At 35.8% G+C, this 21,372-nt stretch overlaps 1 protein-coding gene across 5 annotated transcripts in view; it reads left to right on the top strand.

The window, feature by feature from the left end:
• Positions 1 to 21,372, top strand: part of AFTPH (aftiphilin) — a 69,993-nt gene that overhangs the window by 29,562 nt on the left and 19,059 nt on the right. For all 5 annotated transcript variants that reach the window (XR_006343478.1, XM_043917658.1, XM_043917660.1 and 2 more), the window contains 5 exons: positions 1,476 to 3,439; positions 15,519 to 15,670; positions 17,511 to 17,637; positions 18,052 to 18,108; positions 20,955 to 21,077. Coding sequence is in view for 4 of the 5 variants with exons in the window: in XM_043917658.1 (XP_043773593.1) it covers positions 1,508 to 3,439; positions 15,519 to 15,670; positions 17,511 to 17,637; positions 18,052 to 18,108; positions 20,955 to 21,077 (2,391 nt within the window). In the remaining variant the exon portion in view is untranslated. The remainder of the gene's footprint in view (positions 1 to 1,475; positions 3,440 to 15,518; positions 15,671 to 17,510; positions 17,638 to 18,051; positions 18,109 to 20,954; positions 21,078 to 21,372) is intronic.

Genomic DNA, 21,372 nt, shown 5'->3' with positions numbered 1-21,372 from the left:
TATTTAGGGGTTACACAAAGGACTTTATACTGATTGATATTATTGGACTATTTTTGCAACAGTTCTAACCCCAATTATAGTGACAGTGATATCTAATCTGCCTGTATGATCAGTTTCATAAAACTGTGCGGACACCCTAAGAAAGGGAAAGGGATGAAATCTGAACAAGGTCTGTAGCTGACTTAGTAGGTTACATGGCTGTCAGTTTCAGGGTTTGATCATGCACTGTTGTTGTTTACCGTATTCTTACTGAAGGAAACTGGGTGAGAGCGTATGTGAGAACGCTCTGTACTATTTTTACAACTTCTTGTGAGTCCTAAGCAATTTCAAAGTGGAAAGTTATAAAAAATTAAACTATGGTATAGTCAGGTAATGGAATATTATTCAATACTTTAAGAAAATAAAGTTTTCAAGCCATGGAAAGACATGGAGGAAGAACCTTCAATACATATTACTAGGTGAAAGCAGCCAATCATACAGTATATACAAGCTACATACTCTGTAATTCTAATTATATAACATTCTGGAAAAAGCAGAACTATGGAGACAGTAAGAAAATCGGTGGTTGCCAGGGTAGGGGAGAGGGACAGATGAATAGAGTAGGTGGAACACAGGATTTGGGGGACAGTAAAACTATTCTGTGTGATACTGTAATGGTGGATGCATGTCTTTATGTATTTGTCCAAACTCAGAATGTATAGCACCAAGAATGAACCCTAATATGAACTATGGACTTTGGGTAATAATGATGTGTCAGTGTAGGTTCATCAGTTGTAACAAATATACCACTCTGGTAGTAGATGTTCATAACAGAGGAGACTATGCAAATTAATGGGGGTAGGATCCGTATAGAAAGTTTCTATATCTTCTGCTCAATTCTGCTGTGAACCTAAAGCTTCTCTGAAAAAATAAAGTCTTTAAAAACAGAAAAAATTAACTTGAGTCAGAAATAAACATTGAAAAGCAAATTGAGGAAAATATTTGCAGCCATTATTAGAGACAGAATTTTCATTTTATTTATAAAGAACTGCTACAAATCCACAAGGCAAGCTGAGTCCCCAGTGAACGAGAAGGAAAGTCTAAGAGAACAAGCAGGTGCCTCAAGAGAGACTCTTATAGATGTACTTTTGTAAGTGTTTATTTGAAATTTTCTGGAATCCTCAGATTCAGTAATGTGCTACCAATGCCCTTGGAAACATACACTGTAAAAGGTGTTTTGTTTTGGGTTTTTTGCCATTATATTATAGCTGTGTAATCTTACGTAAGATAAAAATAGTTGTTGTTGTTTTTTTTAGGTTTTTTAAAAATTTTATTTTTTAATTGAAGGATAATTGCTTTACAGAAAAATAGTTTAAAAAATAAAAAGCAGAGCACTGTAAGTCTACACCGTTTTGAAGTTTCTTTGAGAGAATTCTGAATGACTTTGTTGTATGTAATCTGTTCCCTAAAAAGAAATCTTTCTTTTTTTTTTCCAGGTGTAAATTAAGTATTTGAAAGCAATTGAACGATGGAGCCAGACATCATTCGAATGTACTCTTCATCCCCACCACCACTAGACAATGGAGCTGAGGATGATGATGACGATGAATTTGGGGAATTTGGTGGGTTTTCTGAAGTTAGCCCTTCTGGTGTAGGGTTTGTTGATTTTGATACACCAGATTACACTCGTCCCAAGGAAGAGTTTGTACCTTCAAACCATTTTATGCCAATTCATGATTTCTCAGAAAATGTAGATAGCCTTACAAGCTTTAAGTCCATTAAAAATAGTAACGATAAGGACATCACTGCTGAACTTTCTTCTCCTGTGAAAGGTCAGTCTGATGTTTTACTTTCTACCACCAGCAAAGAAATAATTTCATCTAAAACTTTAGATACTTCCATTGATGGCATAGAAAGTCCACAAGATTTAAATAAAGAAGTGGAGCAGAGACAGAATGTTGGAACACCTGAAAGTTTCTCTCCAGGAGATTTTAGAACTGATCTGAATGTTATTCATCAGAATAAGCAGTTAGAGAGCTGCAATGGTGAAAAGCCTCCTTGTCTGGAGATTCTAACAAATGGGTTTGCAGTGTTGGAAACTGTAAATCCTCAGGGAACAGATGATCTGGACACTGTAGCTGATTCAAAAGGACTAAAGCCTCTTAGCGCTCATAGTACTGAGTATAATTTAGACTATGCACCTAGTCCTGCTGAGGAATTTGCAGATTTTGCCACATTTTCCAAAAAAGAAAGGATACAACTAGAAGAAATAGGATGTGCAGTTTTAAATGATGAAGCACTAACCATTCAGGAAAACAATAAAATTAATCGAGTCAATGAACTGAATTCTATAAAAGAAGTGTCTTTGGATAGAAGCTTTGATGATGAAGGAGACACTGCTAGAAAGGATCAGGTTTGTGTTTCAGAAATAAGCATAGCGAGTGACAGGGATTTCAGCAGGGGAAAGCAAGGCCTTCCCACATTGCAACAAGATGAATTTTTCAATTCAAGTGTTCAGTCAGAGGCTTGGAGTTTGGCAGACCCAGCTGAAAATTCAGAAGCCAGTAGGAGAGAACAATGTAAAGCTGAGGAAAATCTTGATTTATTCACTTCTAAATGTGGTGACCTATGCATGGTTTCTACTAAAACTTTGGATGCAGACGATGAAATTAGTTCTTCTAAAGAAGAAATTAGAGGGTTTACTGACTCCCAGAGCCTCAGCTTTGATCCTACAGAAGAAAATGTTTTGGATGATTCTGTGAGTGTAAAAAATGGTGATAGTAGTAATGACTTTGTGACTTGCAACGATACCATTGAGGATGAGTTTGGTGACTTCGGCACAGCCAGTGGCGCAACTCCACCTTTGCTTACTGCCGGTACACAGGATTCAATGAGTGATGTCACTTTTGAAGAGTCCTCAGAGCACTTTCCACATTTGAGTGAACCAGGTGATGACTTTGGAGAATTCGGGGAATCAAATACTGTCTCTTGCCAAGAGGAAATTATATTTACTGAGTCAGACCTAAAACAGACTTCTGATAGTTTATCAGAGGGATGCAGTTTGGCAAGAAAACCTACTGGGACAGGCATTGAACCTGTTTCAAAACTGGAAATTGGGCAAGAAGGTGAGTTTGGAGACTTTGATTCTGTGCCAAATATTCAAGATGACTGCAGTGCTTTTCAAGACTCTGATGATTTTGCGGACTTCAGTTCAGCTGGTCCTAGCCAGGTTGTAGATTGGAATGCTTTTGAGGATGGACAGAAAGATAGCTGTTCCTGGGCTGCTTTTGGAGACCAGCAAGCCACTGAATCTCATCATCGAAAGGAAGCCTGGCAGTCACATAGGACAGATGAAAAGATTGATACTCCGGGAACCCCCAAAGTGCACAGTGTCTCCTTAGCAGCTTCCAAAGGAGCAGTTGCTGGTGGTCATTTACACGAAACAACCACTTCAGTTCAGGTATTTACTGATTTTTCTCTATTTTGTATAACAATGCTGTTGAGGTCTCTAATTCAGCTTTTCAAAATGCATTTTTTAATTGGGTACCTGTTAAAGGAGTCTCTTTATGATACATAGTGTTTGCCAGATTTGTAGATTAGTTACATGTTTCACAATCACTTGGTTAACTTTAAAGAGACATTCCTATAATAATGCTTGGTAAGATTTTTCTTTACCTGTTTCTTTAATATTTATAGAAATTCATCAACTTAGTTTTTTGGTAGATATAAATACCACGTATGTAAAAATTCATTAATTAGCTAATGAACTATTCCAACAAATCCTTCAGTTTCTACCTTAAGAGTGATTTTACAAGGTTAAACTAAGATTTAAGCTTCAGAAAATAATCTCTTAATTTTGTCTAGGAAAGACTTTTGATTGCAGACAAGAGCAAGCAGAATTTGAAACCTCAGTCTGTGATGAAGGCTATAGGGACTTGAAGGTTAGAAAAAGGATTTGAAAAAAGCAGATTTGGGCCTCAGAGTTTAACAGCTAATAAAAGACCTGGGGTTAGGCTGTGAGATAGATTAAGGGTTAGACCTAGAACAAGAGGGCTTCCCTGTTTGCTCAGATGGTAACGAATCTACCTGCAATGCAGGAGACTGGTGTGGGATCCCTGGGTTGGGAAGATTCCCCTGGAGAAGGGAATGGCAACCCACTCCAGTATTCTTGCCTGGGAAATCCCATGGACTGAGTTGCCTAGTGGGCTACAGTCCATGGGGTCGCAAAGAGTAGGACACAACTGAGGGTTAGACCTAGGAAAAGATACAGCCATACCTTGACTTAATGTGACTGTTTATTTGCTTATAGTTTCTTGCAAATGCATGTTTATGTTTACTTTTCTTAGGAATTAGCCTTGTCAGGGAGAATATTTTTACCCCTTAGCCCTTGTCCTTTATCTTTTCCTGGTCCAGACTTTCAGAGAAGATTCATCAAGGTTTATTTTGACCTAAAGTAGCCCCTAGAGGTTCAGTATGTTATTCAGATTGTTCCACAGTCCTGAGTTGTACCCTGTGCTACATTTAACCTTTCCTCAACCCTAGGAGTATAGAAGAGAGCGTTTCCTTGAAAATCACTGCTTTTTATTGATAGGTGTATTATTGCCAAGTATTAACTTGGTCCACAGGCCTATTTTAAAGATACTGAGAATCAGAGTCAACAAACTCTGATTCTTCAGTTATCTTTTGCTAAGCAAACCATTTTCAATTGAAAATTTTTCCAAAGTCTAGTTAAATATCTCTAATACATTAAGATATTATAGAAATTACAGTACCACCCATTGGAGTGCACAACGAATCACTTTTCATCTGACATTGAGTGCTTGAATAGCTTAATTTGCTAATTCAGTTATTACATGGTTTGGCTAATGTGTATTATTCCTGTTGAGTAATTCATTATTGAATTCATTATTGAGGCAGAAGCTTACAATTTTAAACAAAGACTGAATTAACTATATAATGCAAAGCAAAGACTATTGGTTTTTGACCTAATCCTTTCCCTGTTTACTTTCATCTTACTAGAGTATAGAGTGACACTGGTATTGGATGGTCTTTAATTTATAGCCTTAGAACTTTAAACATCATCATTATATAATGAAATTTTAAAGTATAACCACTTTAAAAAGGATTTTTTTGCAACCTATGAGCTGATTAAAGTTATTTATGTGTAATTTGATAACTGGATATACTAGGAGGAAATAAAGTACATGGGCTTTATGGAATCTTACAGGTCTGAGTTCACATCTTGATTCAGTGTTGTATAGCATTATGATTTTGGACAAACTGCTTCTGAACTCAGTTGTCTGTAAAAAGGAGATAATATCTATTGCTGCAGACTTTTGTGAAGATAAAAGGACAGTAAAACTTTTAATGAGTGAAAAAAATACTCTGGGAAATACTAGGAAAAATAAGAATCTTGTAGTATGATTCTGTTTTATAAAAATAAAACACAAATGATATAGCAGGATGCATTGACTTCCCGAGATTGTCTGGTTCCATCCTCAGGCTTTTCTTTTTGCTGAATGGGTTATGCAAAATGAGCGGAACTTGGAGATAGATGTTGGAAAGGAGAAACTGCTGAAAGTGGGGCTAGAAGAGGAATTTGGAAAGGAATTGAGGTGGGGAGATGGAAAGTGACTTTCATCCTTATCCTGCTATTGTGAAGGCTAGTGACCTGTAGTTTCTTCCTTTTTCAGAATGTGCTGGAAATGCACTTTAATCTAGTTCTCTTAGAGAGGAATAGTTACACTAATATTTATCTTAAAATCTTTATCCTAGCTGCTGCCATGTAATGGGGGACAGCATGTTGGGGGACAGCACAGAAATCCTCACATATTAATGTAAACATTAGGTTTTTTTTTTTTTGTAAGTTGTAAAACTTTGATTGTAGATTGAATCTTACCAAGATACAGCAATTCTGTCCTGAACAGAGTGCCATCAAATTGTACTTTGACAGAATTTTGTGAGAGTCTTTTAGAATTCAGAGCTCAGTTAATGCAATTAAGCAAACACAAGGAGCAGTTCATTGTTTGTGAAGTCAGACAAATGGTATAGTTGTTATTTCAAATTTCTTTGACTTTTCACTATGTATATGACATTGTCCAGGTCCCTATTTTTAGTACTTTCCTTTTTTCAGTTTACCAAAGGGATATCTTAACATTTTAATAAAATATATCTTCCCTAAATTGCGACAATCAATTATTGCAACCTTATTGCAATAATTTGTTACTTAGGGAAGAGTCTAGAAAAAACTCTTTCAAATTTCTAAAATGTTCCTAGTCAACCCAATTCTCAGATGTGATTCCAGCAAGCCTCAGAAGGTTCAGGCCTTGATGTAAAAACCATAATGACCATTTATTGAGAAATATTCTTCCCCCTCAGTGAATATTTCTTTTCCTGAGAACCCAGAGTTCAGTTTATTTCAATTTTATGTTAACATTCTTGTAAATTATAGAGAAAAGCAAATTAGTGATGCCTCTATTGTTTGAATTGGGAAAAGATCAAAACTATTTTTCACTTTTGGGGCTAAGATTTGAACAAAATAAAATGACAATAATAAAAATCTCCTTACTTTGAAAGCAGTGTTTTTTCAAAAGACCATTATGTGTATTATTTTAACAGTTTTATTTTTTTTAATCTGTTAATGTTCTAGAAAGGAACCTTGATTGAAATAGTCAAGATGCTTTTTCCTAGATATATGGTAAAGGCATTAATATCATGAACATTGCATTAAACCCTGAGCTTTTGTAAAAATTTTAAAATGTTGCCCTGGGTGTTACTTGAGAATTTAGGTAATTGGGGTAAATAATCTCCTTATATTGACTGGCTGTAGAAAAGGAAGCTGTGAATCATTTTCTTTTATTAGCCATCTAATTGATAACACTGCTGGGAAAATGTTATTAGAAGATTTATCTTGAGAGCTTTAAAAATTGAGTGTCACAAAAAGGAAAAAGAAGAGAATAAGTAATACTTTGGCTTATGTTATTTAGAGATTCAGTTATTGGTTTGCTCAGCAGAGTCAGCATTCTCATACTGAGTGTAATGACATATCCACCTTCGTTTATTTAATCACCTGCCTGAGATTTCTGCAGGTTTTCCTTTCTGTCCGTAAACACTTGAACTTATGACTGAAAACATAAGTAAGCAACAAAATAAAGAAATTAAGTAGTCAAAAGGTACAACCTTCCAGTTACAAAATAAATCAGTCCTAGAGATATAATGTACAGCATGGTGATCAGTTAGTAATATAGCCTTTTGTATTTGAAAGTTGCTAAGAGAGTAGTTCTTAAAAGTTCTCCTCACAAGAAAAAAAAATGTGACTATGGTGGTCATTTTGTAATATATACATATATTGAACTATTCATATGAAATATAATATTATAAGTCAATAACATGTCAATTTGAAAAGAAAGAAAGAAATTGAGATTTTAGGCCTTATAGCTCTTTGCTTGCTTGAAGTATTTGGACAGCAATTACTTTTGTTTTATTTCCTTCAGAAAATTTGAAATTCTGGTCTTTAATTCCAGAATAGAAGTACTTTATTAGATTTATCCAGAAATTATGCAAAAGCAGCAAACCATCTTTTTAGAGCATAGGGAATTAGTTACTCTTCTTATGTAGCTTGAAGTTAGGGATTGATAAGTGTACAATTGTAGATTGTACTTGATATCTTACTTAATATTTAATGATGGTAAGGCATAAGATAGCCTCTTAAATGGAAGATTAAATTGCCCAGTGGATTTTATGTTTCTTCTAAACTTCCACTTAAGAACAAGACCTAATGCTATCAATATTAAAACTGTTGACATGACCGACTACTGTTTGTAAGGAAGAAGGGAAAACTAACTAGAAATATGTTGAAGGAATTTTAGAAATTACCTTAAAAAATCAAAAATACTTTAAAGGAGGTGTGCCTTTGTCTGGCCTAAGAGCCAGATTCTAGGATCTTTGGTGCTGGCATTATACACTCCTTTGGAACTTTGAATGAGAGTTTCAATACAGTCTCTTTATACCACGGTGTAGTCATTTATACAAAACAGAGGTGTATTAGTCAAAGGTTCTCCAGAGAAATAGAACTAGGAGGTTGCATGCATGCATGGAGAGACAGACTGACCAATTTTTTATAAGAAATTGGCTCATGCAGTTATAGAGGTGACCATGGACATCCTAAGATCTACAGTCCACAAACTGTCTTCAGTTGATTGAAGGCCATCCATATTAAGGAAGACAATCTGCTTTATTTAGTCTACCAATTCAAATGTTAATCTCATCCAGCAACACCCTCACAGATATGTCTAGAATAATGTTTGACCAAATGTCTGGGCACCTCTTGGCCCTGTCAAGTTGAGGCATAAAATTAGCTGTCACAAGAGGGAATACCATATGTCCATATATAGCTTTCAGGGTTTTTGGAAGACCTGTAACGTGTTTGTAACTCAGCCATATCAGCTGAGAAGCTCTGTATTAGATAGTATGACTGACTTGCATCAGTGAATAAAGTGAAATGATTGCTTGTATACCTGAGGGCTTTCTTCCTCCAAACCCAGACATGGAGATAGGACAGAACTGGGAATGAGTATAATTCAGGCTTAAAAGCCAGTGAACCTTTGAAAAGTAGTATAGCCATGACCACATATGGTTTTTGTGAGCCCCTTCCCCTTAAATTCTGTTTTATAACTTGCTATAAAAATGAGTATGCTAATATTAACTATTAAAATGTTCTTATGAACCCTTAAAATTATTGTGGACCCCAGGCCCTGTGCTACTGCAGAAGTTGGTCCTGGTTAGAATACAGTTCAGTTCAACCCTCAGTCATGTCCAACTCTTTGTGACCCCATGGACTGCAGCACGCCAGGCTTCCCTGTCCATCACCAATTCCTGGAGCTTCCTCAAACTCATGTTCATCAAATCAGTGATGCTATTCAACCATCTCATCTTCTGTCATCCCCTTCTCCTCCTGCCTTTAATCTTTCCCAGCATCAAGGTCTTTTCCAATGAGTCAGTTCTTTGCATCAGGAGTTCAGCTTCATCAGTCCTTCCAATGAATATTCAGGACTCATTTCCTTTAGGATTGACTGGTTTGATCTCTTTGCAGTCCAAGGGACTCTCAAGACTCTTCTCCAACACTACATTTCAAAAGCATCAATTCTTCGGCACTCAGCTTTCTTTATAGTCCCAACTCTCACATACATAACTACTGGAAATACCATTGCTTTGACTATACGGATTTGTCGGTAATGTCTCTGCTTTTTAATATGCTGTCTAGGTCAGTCATAGCTTTTCTTCCAAGGAGCAAGTGTATTTTAATTTCATGGCTGCAGTCACCATCTGCAGTGATTTTGGAGCCCAAGAAGATAAAGTCTGTCAGTGTTTCCTGATCTATTTGCCATGATGTGAAATACATTATTGATACCTAAAAATCAAGGCTCTGGAGTCACCCTCCTAGATTCAGATCCAGGTTCAGCACTGACTTGCATTAGCCACTTCCCTGAAACTGAGATGTAGGGAACAGTAATAGGACTTACTTCAAAACTCTCACTATAAAGATAAAATGAAATTGTGCATGTGAAGGTGCTTAGCACAGTGTCTTGCACATAACAAGAGTTCAATAAATGTTAGCTGTTAGTGAATAATCTCAGAAATGCATTTCTTAAAAATGGCCTTTAAAGGTGCAAGAAACAGTGTTGCCAGCTGTTTTGGTGAATAGCCAAAGATCACAGGCACATGAGAATCTGTGTAGGGTACCCCTGGGTGGCCTAGATACTCATCTGTCAGACTGTCTTGAGAGTGAAACTGCTGCTTCTGGCTAGTTTCCCTTCCCAGAATAGTTTTGACAAGTAGGAATTCTTCTGAGCACAAGTGCACTTCTCTGTAAGTAGCAGACTTTCTCCCTTGGCTTCTTAGCACTGGACACAACAGAGAAAACAAAAAGGGAGCCTGGTGCTTGCCTGGAAGAGCATTTGACTTTCAACCCTGCATTTGCCAGAGCCCAAGTTTCTTTGAAGGTTTAATGGCCAGATGTGCTGCTGTTTGCAGGCTGGAATTTGATATATATTTGAACTGATGAACATGGCTCAGTCATGAGTTTCCTAAATCTAAATTCAAGAGAGAACTGATAGTTATTTTTCCTCTTTGAAGTTGAAATTCAAGTAACTGGAGTGGGTAGTTTTTTATTTAGTTGTTATTTAATTACTGTTACAACCTCAGTAAATATTTAGTATGCTAAATGTGTGTGTACCTTTTTTTGTTACCATCACATTGATTAGGAGTGCAAAACTGACTCTGGTAAAAATTTCCAGTTTACTTTGTTAGAAAGTAAATTGTAGTGTTAGATGAATAATTTGCTCATGTATAGTAGGCCAAATCAAAGTTTAATAAAATATTTCACTTTATTGACTTTAAGGCTGTTGCAAGTATTAAATTACCTTGATTGGCAGTGTTGAGAGGAAAATTGCATATATTTAAAAAATAATTAAAATTATTTCATAATCTTTAAGACAAAAACCTGAAACCTTTAGCAGTATCAGTCTTGCTCAAAATAGCAGTGAGGTTTTAAAAATTTAGTGTCTGATTACAGTGTTTCAGAAAATCTGTTTGTTTTGTTTTAAGAAGTTTATCTGCCTGATCACAGGAGAAGCTGTTTTTGTGGTAGGTTAGTTGCTCTTCTTCTGGCATTAATGTTATATTCTTATACCTCTTCTACTTACTAAGTTATTTGGACTATGTTCCATCACATCTTTGAACTTTATTGTGCTTCTTGGGAAGTAAAGCACTTACCACACCTAACGTGTGGTTTACACGCTTTGTATTCTATGATATGATCAAGATTTAAGGCACAAATGCCAACTATCAACCAAAATGTTCACCAATTTTCAAAATTTAAAATCCCCAAGAAGTAGCAGTAACAGGTTCTGTTTGTATAAGCAGCTCTTAATGACAGATATTTTTACTTAGATACTCGTCTCATAACTTGATAGGAAGAACTTCGGGAGGATGCAAAATATTTGATTATTTAATTTCTTGTTACAATATGGTAGAAATTGATATAAATTGAGACAAGTATTTTAATCATGATATAGAATGTTAAATAGTGGTAGAGAAATAGCCTTAGTGAGATTTGAACCTAGTTTTGACATTTATTTTATTCCCTGGCATGCCATTTTGTCTGTATGTGTCATCTGTATAACAGCAGTAGTCATAAAAGCTATCACTTCTTGAGCACACACTGAGTGTCAAACATTCACTCCTCTAATTTATTATTCACCCTGTGAGGTAGGCCCTGAGAGCTTCCGTTTATAAACTCTGAAACTGAGTCTCAGCCCCTTGGGTCCACAGTCCTCTGCTGAAGCATTATAATCACATCAGCCATTTACTTACTGGAATTAACTAGTAGTAAATGAAATTCGGCATTGTTTATTACCATGAACAAGATGTAGCCCTTTCAGCATCAAACTGGTCTTGTGGATAGTTAAAACAATATACTTTAAAAAAATGATATTATTTATATGTGGAATCTAGAATATGATACAAAAGAACCTTATCTACAAAACAGAAACAGACTCATAGAGAACAGACTTCTGGCTGCCAAGAGGGAGGGAGGGAGAGGGATGGACTGTGAGTTTGGGGTTGGTAGATGCAAACGATTTACATTTAAAATGGATAAACAACAAGGTCCTAATGTATAGTACAGGGAACTATATTCAACATCCTGTGATAAACCATAATGGAAAAGAATATTTTTTAAAAATGCATATATGTGTATACCTGAGTCACTTTGTTGTAAGTCAGATTGGCACAACATTGTAAATCAACTATACTTTAATATAGTTTTTATAATTTAAAAAAGTAAAATGTTAGGAAATTTAATTTTAATCAAAATCTTTGTTAATTCTATTAGCTGCTTTCTTGTTGAACTGTTAAAGAGTTCCTCCTTATGGTGGGTGGTACTGTTCAGTTAGTGGATTCTGGTTATTTGAATCTTCATTTAAAATTTTTGGCTCTACCTCAGGGATCAGCAAACTATGGCCTAGGAAACAAATCTGTCCTGCTGCCTATTTTAGTAAATAAAGTTTCATTGCAACACACCCACAGTTATATGTTTATGGATGGCCCGCAATACAAAATATATTCACTATCTGGCTCTACAGAGAAAAAAATCTGCCAACTCCTGCTCTACCTCATTCAGCAAAAAGATTTGAAGCAATTGACTTGTCATATCTAATCCTAAAATCATATGGAACTTTCCTTTAAAATTTCCATGTAATTTTATTCTTTATGAAAAAAGGTTGGGGAAGAAGTTTTAAGCAAAGTTTAAAAGTGGTTAGGTTTAAATAACATTCTATTTCTTCAATACATTCCACTGATGTGAGGATTTGCTCACTAGTGTACCTAAGACCCTGGTAACTCAGATGGTAAAGAATCTGCCTGCAGTGTAGGAGACCTGGTTTTGATCCCTGTGTCAGCAAGATCCCCTGGAGAAGGGAATGGCTACCTACTCCAGTATTCTTACCTGGAGGTTTCCATGGACAGTCCATGGGATCATAAAGTCAGACACGACTGAACGACTAACATTTTCCTATGTAAGACCTGGTAGTTACATTTAATGTTTGATCAAAATGATTAAATATGCTTTGAAATCCTTTCTTTCATCCCTAGAGAGATATATATTTTTTCTATCCCATTAAACGGATAACAAAGAGGATACAAGAAGATTCTGTTTTAATTTACAGAGAAATAAAATTTGGTCATGTATGAGTTTTTGTTTACCTTCCCTGCCCAGGAGGAGCCAGTGCTTATTATGTTTCCAATTAGATGGTTATCTGATCCCTTTAAAAGTAATGTCTGTCCATTCCCTCTGTTGAAGCGACTAAGTGTGGGTCCCCTTGACGCACTCAGGTTTCACAAGCCTTGGGATCTTGAGTCTACTCTTTACTGTAGGTTTCATAATTGATACTGAGAACCTTTTCCCATATCACACACATGACTATAATGAAGGTGTTAGACTAACTTTTGTAGAGATAGCAAAAGAGTACCCTGAGACTAATTACACAGCATTAAGTTTTTTGCTCTGGTAACAGTTTTCAAAAGAGAAAATGCTTTGGAAAATGGGTGTATGAAAGTTTTTCCTTTTGTTTTTCATCTTCCTGTTTGCTGACTAAACAACAAAAATCAAGCATTAACTTGTTTTTGTTAGTTGGCAGAAAGTACCATCATTTTGTGGCATTTTTCTTGTACAGTGGGTGGCAATACAGTGGTACATTTAATCTTGCAGTAAGCTTTAACCTAACATTTTGTATTCCTGGTTGGTGTTGTAAGTAGTAAGGTGAGCAAAGTTGAAAATATTTTACATGTATCTGAAATAAAGTTAGGAATAAATGGGAATAATAAGTGGGAATAAATGTTCTTGTAGGTTGCACATGTAGACAAAACCTACTAGTACCCCCAAAATCTGAGTTAGTCTAAATCCAACAGTTTCAATCAATAAAAATACTCCAAAATGCCAGTGTTCTCGGAGAAAATACTCTAGGGAGTATGCAAGCTTTGCTTGGAGGAAAGGTAGTATACTATTCAAAACCCCAAATATACATACCATAGAAGAGTAGAGAAATGGAATATCTAAAAGATAACACAGATCATCAAAATGACAAATGAACTGTTAAATTTCTTAGTCATAAAAGACATTCTTTCCTCCTCTGTTTGTTCGATTAGCAGCAGAGATATTTCTGAAAAGTTTTCACAACAAGGTCATACTGTATAGCACTGGGGACTATATTCAATATTCTGTGACAAACCATAATAAAAAAGAATATGGAAAAGAATATATATGTGTGTGTGTGTGTGTATATAATATGTATGTATAACCGAGTCACTTTGCTGTACAGAAGAAATTAACATAACATATAAATCAACTAGCACAAGCTGGAATCTAGATTACTGGGAGAAATACCAATAACCTCAGATATGCAGATGACACCACCCTTATGGCAGAAAGTGAAGAACTAAAGAGCCTCTTGATGAAAGTGAAAGAGGAGAGTGAAAAAGTTCACTTAAAGCCCAACATTCGGAAAACTTAAGATCATGGTATCCGGTCCCATCACTTCGTAGCAAATAGATGGGGAAACAGTGGCTGACTTTATTTTTCTGGGCTCCAAAATCACTGCAGATGGTGATTGCAGCCTTGAAATTAAAAGACGCTTACTCCTTGGAAGGAAAGTTATGACCAACCTAGACAGCATATTAAAAAGCAGAGACATTACTTTGTCAACAAAGGTCCGTCTAGTCAAGGCTATGGTTTTTCCAGTAGTCATGTATGAATGTGAGAGTTGGACTATAAAGAAAGCTGAGCGCCGAAAAATTGATGCTTTTGAACTATGGTGTTGGAGAAGACTCTTGAGAGTCCCTTGGATAGCACATGATCCAACCAGTCCATCCTAAAGGAGATCAGTCCTAGGTGTTCACTGGAGGGACTGATGTTGAAGCTGAAACTCCAATACTTTGGCCACCTGATGTGGAGAGCTGACTCATTTGAAAAGACCCTGATGCTGGGAAAGATTGAGGGCAGGAGGAGAAGGGGACGACAGAGGATGAGATGGTTGGATGGCATTACCAACTCAATGGACATGGGTTTGCGTGGATTCCAGGAGTTGGTGATGGACAGGGAGGCCTGGCATGCTGCAGTTCATGGGGTCACAAAGCGTCGGACATGACTGAGTGACTGAACTGAACTGAACTGATAAATCAACTACACTTCAGTAAAAATTTTTTTATTTTAAAAATTAAAAATATTTCCAAAATTCAAGTGTTCGTGTTAGGTTCTGTTCAACTATTATATAACAGCATAACACTTCTTGCCAGCATCCAGTCTTATTGTTCTAAATAGAGAGTATGTGAGTGGTAGTAAGAAACACCCCAGTGTAGTGGAAAGAGTATGAATATTGTCTGGGTTTTTTGGTTTTGTTTTTGCTTTGGGAAGATAGTTCAAACTTTGATTGCTTTCTCACTGTATAATGGGGTAATAATTTCTTCTTTGTAGAATTTTGTAGTCAAGTAAGGTAATGTTTGTAAAATGACAGACATGATGCTTGGTGTGTAATTACATTTATTTGTCACCGTTGTGTCACCACAATTATTTAAAAGCATTCTATGAGTAGTTATCGTCCCTGGTGGCTCAGACAGTAAAGCGTTTGCCTACAATGCAGGTAGATCCGGGTTCAATCCCCTGGTCGGGAGGATACCCTAGAGAAGGAAATGGAAACCACTCCAGTACTCTTGCCTGGAAAATCCCATGGATGGAGAAGCCTGGCAGGCTTCAGTCCATGGGGTCGCAGAGTCTGACACGACTGAGCGACTTCACTTTCTTTCTTTATGAGTAGTTAGCTTCTTTCCCTTAGTGCTTCCTGTATCTGTCTAGTAGTTCCTCCACCCCTTAGCAGTGGACAGAATATCGGTCTGTGGGGGTGTGTGTGTCTGTATTAATGATAAAGCTGCGACATTGTTAAAATTATGAAAGTGAAAATTAACTTTTGGGGGATGTTTTGATGCAGACAGCTTTACTAAACCGCCTGGAGCGAATTTTCGAAGCATGTTTTCCTTCTATATTTGTCCCTGATACTGAAGAAGAAGTTACTTCCCTGAAGCACTTGCTGGAAACAAGTACCTTGCCAATAAAAACAAGAGAGGCCTTAGCTGAAAGTGGGTAAGTAGTACACACTTTTTACATCTACTTGTATATTTGTTAGTTTGACTGTCCTAGTTTATAAGGTTATCTAAGGTTATCTTAAACTGTTAAGGTTCTAAAACATTAACTTGTTTAGGTTTAAAAAATCATACTGTGCCTAAAGATGTAATTAAAAAATCTCTCTACCTCTCCACTTTTGAGCATTTTTTAAAAAAATTTTCTAAAGCACTATTCTGTTCAGTCAAATTTTTATATATTATTTTTTTGATTCCTAGTATGATAGATGAGAATTTAGATCTTACATCTGCTGTTTTCCTCCCTTCATCTTCCCAATACACTTATGTCATAGTTTTTGGTTAAATTGTTATTTGGTATTTTCATTATAATGATAATGTAAATAGTGTTCAAAGCTAAGCCACTATTTCTTTTATAGTACACTTTTTTCCTGGATTTAATGATTTCTTCTTTTTTTTTTTTTAAACTCACTAAATCTGTCCCTACCCTCCAATAGCCTGTTAATACAATTTTGCTTGTGATAAGACCTATCAAACTGGGTCAATCCATCTTTTACCTGGAGTCTTCCATCTTCCAATTCCTTCCAATCTGGAATAGATCAGTCTAGGCCTCCTATCCCATGTTGTCTTGGGACTTCCCTTCAGTTAAATCCCATTTTGGTGAAGCATATCCTCTAATAGCCCCTTTGGGGGGGTAGGTGGGGGAGGGAGGGGAAGAAAAGTTTCCCAGGAAGTAAAATTTTACTTTATTCTACCCCCACTTCACATTTATAATTTAGAGTCTTTCATTGCTGGTGTTTTGATGTTTTACTGTGAAGTATCTTGGTGTGGGTCTTTTTTCATTCATCTGACTGAGTAGTAGGTGCAACCTTTTAATCAGGAAGCTCCTGTTCCTCAGCATTGAGCACTTGTCTTACAATGCCAGCTGCCTTCCCTCTAATGCCTCTGTTTTCTTTCCAGAACTGCTATTAATTTTTAGATGTTAGAGGGTCTAGATTGACTTTATAATTTTAATTTCAAAGTTATTCCTAGATGCTTCTCTTACATTTCATTACTCACCACCTCTGGAGGCAGTATTTCTTAATTTCATTTAAGATGAATATTATTGTGCTTCTTGACTTTTGTTTTGGGGTGATTTCTGAGAATAAAAGGAGATAAAAAGATTGATGTTTTGCCATCTTTAAACCATTTAACTATGTTTTTTAAAAATATGCTAGCTGTACAGACAGTTCATACTCTTAGACCCAAGAGATTCATTCTAAGGAAATAACAGAATTCTGCAGTAACACACTGTAAAATACAGGAAGATATTTGCCTTACTAGCAATAGGAGCCAACAGTAAAAACAATTAAAACTGCAAGATTGTGGCTAAATAAATGATGATGCATCTGTCTAATAGGACATAATAAACCATTGAAAAAGGTACATATGTAGGTAAGGAAATGCTTAAAGTCTGAAAAAAGAATATAGAATTTTTTGTATGCTCTAATTGCAACTGTGTGTGTGTGGGTCAAGACTCAAGCAGAAAACATTAAATAGCTCTAATAAGATGGTGAAGTGCTCAGTGATTTCTATCCTCCTTTTAAATGCTTTTGTTTTAAAATTAAATAAGAATAACATACAGGCTAAATTTTTACTTGATTGTTTCAGATGAGTTTAACTTAGTTACTTTCCTAATGACTCTTGGCTCTTTTTTCATTCAGGTAATAGGTATATATATACTCATGTTAGACACAATATTAATTGGAATGTATATTTTTATAGTCACTTTAAAAGTAGAGTTCATGGTGAAAGCTACTGGGTAACCCATTGCTGGTGGCCTCATTGTGTTGTGACCTTTGCAGGGAACTGCTGGATGTGTGGACCGAACTACAGGACGTCCATGATGCGCATGGCTTGAGATATCAGTGGGGTGGCTCCCACAGCAACAAGAAGCTTCTATGCTCCCTGGGAATAGACACCCGAAACATTGTAAGTTTACTAGTATCTTAGAAAATCCTTTAATCAACTTACCGATGTTTTTAAATTCTTTCACACCTCTGTACAAATTATGATAAACTAGTTTCTCAGAAAAATAGATATTCGTTTGTTTAAATGTTCATTTGTTTTAAATATGCCAACTTATAAGTGTAAATCTATCTAGATTTTTCTCTGAAATTTCTTATCTTTAGAAAAAGATGTTTTAGTGTTTTTCCTTAAGTATGAGATGAAGGAATTGGGCTAGGAGATCAAAACTAGAACCCACAAGGGCAATTTAACAGTTTCTTCAATTTTTCACTCACAGTGTATATAATAAAGCATTACAAGAGTATTTTGGAAACTGTTTCATTGTATGACAAATCACTCTCTAAATATATATTCTTTCTCTCTAACATACATATGTAGCTCTTCACGGGTAATAAGAAGCAACCTGTTATAGTGCCCATGTATGCAGCAGGATTGGTAAGTACAATGATGCTTTTGCATGTATTTATTATTGTTGCATTCATTCTGTAAAATCATCTTACATAGCATGACATGGAAAATGTATTTTAAGGTATGGTATGGGACCATTAAAAGAATAAATACAATAATATCCTTTTTTGATCTCATAAATCCCTTCAAGTCTTGATCTGAGGACATTTTTCTGTATTTTATTTATTATAGACACTTTTAGTATTATTAGTGTTTATAACTTCTGTAAAATTCACCTTTGGAAGTCTCTCTCTTTTAATTTGTTTTTAAAAAGAAACTGAAGTATCTGAAGCCTTAGATATCATTTGTTTAAATGCATTTCTGATTATTTTTAAATAATGCAATGTTGAAGCCATGGATATATACAAAAGGTTGGAGATAGCAAATTATAACAAATGAGAATGAGCCAGGACCCATAATTGGTCCTTAGTTTTTCCATTAATGTTTTAAACGTGTTAAATTTTGTTTTTTCAGATATGCCAGGTAGTCCAGGAGAACTGAGGCATTTTCATTCTGTGTCTTATCAGGACTCGGGCACATTCGAAAGTTTGATGCACTTGTGGGTTTTGGCATGTCTTTAAGTTATTGGTGCATAAAAATGTCCTGTCTATTAAACTAAAAATATTTAAAATATTTTTTCACCAATAACTTGAAAATAAGGGAAAAAATACTATGTTTAAGAAAGAAAAAAAAACTAAGGAACACGTGGTGTGGAATTTAAATTTAAAAACCCTTTATGTGCATGTGAAAATGAATTTGCTGTGGAACTGGACCTTATTTTAATCTGCAAACTTCTCTATGAATAATCTCTAATTATTGTTACTGAATTGAAATTTTGCTTTGTTTTGTTTTTGTTTGTTTTGTGAGATTGGACAAAAAGCTTCTTTGTTTGAGCTTTTTTAAAAAATCAAATTCTGCTCCTTTGTGAATGGTTATCTTGTATTTTCAAAACACCTTGATCATCCCTACTTTCTTTTATGTTGTAGGTAAATATAGTCCATAATGTTTCTTTAACTTTCTGGTTATTTGGATCTCTTTTCTCAAGAAGTAGCTTTCTAGAGATTGGTGGTGGTGGTATTGTCATATTCTGAATAGGAAGTAGGAATTTAATTTGTGGGCACTTTCATTCTGCATGTTGGAGACAGTAACCTATTTAATGCTTCTGTGTTAGACTCAACACATTAGCCAATTTTTTAAGTTTTATGAAGAGTTAAAGACTCACATCTTTCCTTTTTTTCCCTCTCTTAATTACAACCTTTTATTAGTAATGTAGTTTTACCATTTTTGTAAGCTTTTTAATACCAGAGTTGTTTTAGTGAATATATCATCTCCTCCTCCCTCTTTTTGATGCCTTAAAAGCATTCTTTTTCATATCTGGTTTTTCTGATTTCAAATTTTAATGATACCTGAATTTTTTCCATAGTGCCTTACACACATGAGATGTTCTATATCTTTTGATCTCATCCGGAGGAGTAGTACCTGAAGTAGTCAGTTGAGTCACTGGTTCTGAGATTTTGATGTGCATTAGAATTGCTTGAAAGACTTGTTTAAAACACAAAATGCTGGGCACCACCCCCACAGTTTCTTATTCAGTAGGTCTGGGGTAGGAGAAGTTCCCAGATGATAGAGGAGCTACTGATGGGGACCACTTTGAGAATCACTGGTTTTAGGGAGAGTTCACATTAGAAAAGTTGGCTAAGACTAGTAATGGTTTACCACACGCATGGAGTGTTTCTGGAAGGGCACATGCCTTTATTATGCATATAACATTGAATTGGACCATGAATTTATTTTCATTTTTCAAGATGCTGGATTAAAGCCTTTCACGTGTACTGTTGTTAAGAACTATTGATATATATGTAAATTATTTATTTTAGCTTATGCTCAATTTTATGAGAGTAGGGGGATTCTCCTGAAAGCAAATGTATAGATTCTAACTATAAGATTGTTAGAATTAGCAGCTTCCCTGCCCCGCCCTGTGCCCCCCTCCCCCCGCCCCCGTAAAAGGAAACTTTTATCTGGTTGATAATTCAAGAGCTTGTCAAGTTATTATTCTAAAATGTGTAAGAGCTTGGGCCTTTTTCATGCCAGTAACCTGGCATGAAAATAACACATTATTTTTAGTGTTTGGTAGAACACAGGTACAAAGTGCTGATTTTTTTTCTTCTTTGTTTCTGCACCCATCTTGAATGTCTTTCTGTCTTACTGAAGGAGTGTGTTAGATTCGTAACATGCCTAGTGGAACATATAAGATGTTTTCCCCTCTGAAATGACTGTGCCTCTGCTTTGCCAATCCAAAGAACTAAGGCTCCCATCCTGTAGTGAGCAAGGATCAGACACTAAATTCACATTGTAGCTTATGGATGTCATCACACTATATGGTGCGTTTCAGAATCCACTCCCACCTCTCCAAGTACCACCATGGTGCAATGTGTATGAAGAGTGCCCTTCCTGCAGTTCTGCGTCTGAAACATCAGAACAGTATTGGATTCTCAGGACATGGATGTAATAGGCTGTTTTGCTCGCCACTTCCCCTCCCCCACCATTCCACGTGTTTGTGCATTTTTGTGACAGGGATAACCAGGCACTCTAAAGCAAATCCAATTTAAATTACAAGGTCTTGTTTCAAAAAGTTTGGATTACAAAGGTATTATGAATTATTTCCCATTAGAGTGCTGTAGGATTTTCACTAAACAAAATTTAAGACTAGTTCCTTTTTGTCTTCAGTACTATCCAAATGACCTGTTTTCTTTCTGCTTTCTGCTAGATTAACTTTCTTGTGAAGTTTATGGGCCAATCCTTCCCCCAACTAATAGCTAATATGCCTTTTTCAGGGTATGTTAGAGCCCACCAAGGAACCACTGAAACCACTATCTGCTGCAGAAAAAATCGCTTCCATCGGTCAGACCACCACTATGTCACCAGAAATGAACACATGTACATCTGACCAATTCCAGGTAAAAATATCTGGATGTATATAGATACATTTATGCATATGTACATATGTATATGCATATGTACACATATGTCCACACACATTGTTGTTTCCCTTAATATGTAACTTTTCATTTTTAAAATATTTTAAAAATTTAGTTTCATGATAGATGTGATTTCAGTTCTTATTAACATCCTTTGAAATACAATGAGAAAATTCTCTTTAAAAAATAGAAAAGACAGTTGAGAACTGGCTAGTTATGGGTAAGTCCTTTAAACCCATCTAGCCTTAGTCTTTTTACCTATAGAATAAGAACT

This window comes from Cervus elaphus, chromosome 11, assembly GCF_910594005.1.
Source record: "Cervus elaphus chromosome 11, mCerEla1.1, whole genome shotgun sequence".
In the NCBI taxonomy this organism is placed as follows: Eukaryota; Metazoa; Chordata; class Mammalia; order Artiodactyla; family Cervidae; genus Cervus; species Cervus elaphus.
This window is presented reverse-complemented; position numbering and strand designations above follow the sequence as displayed.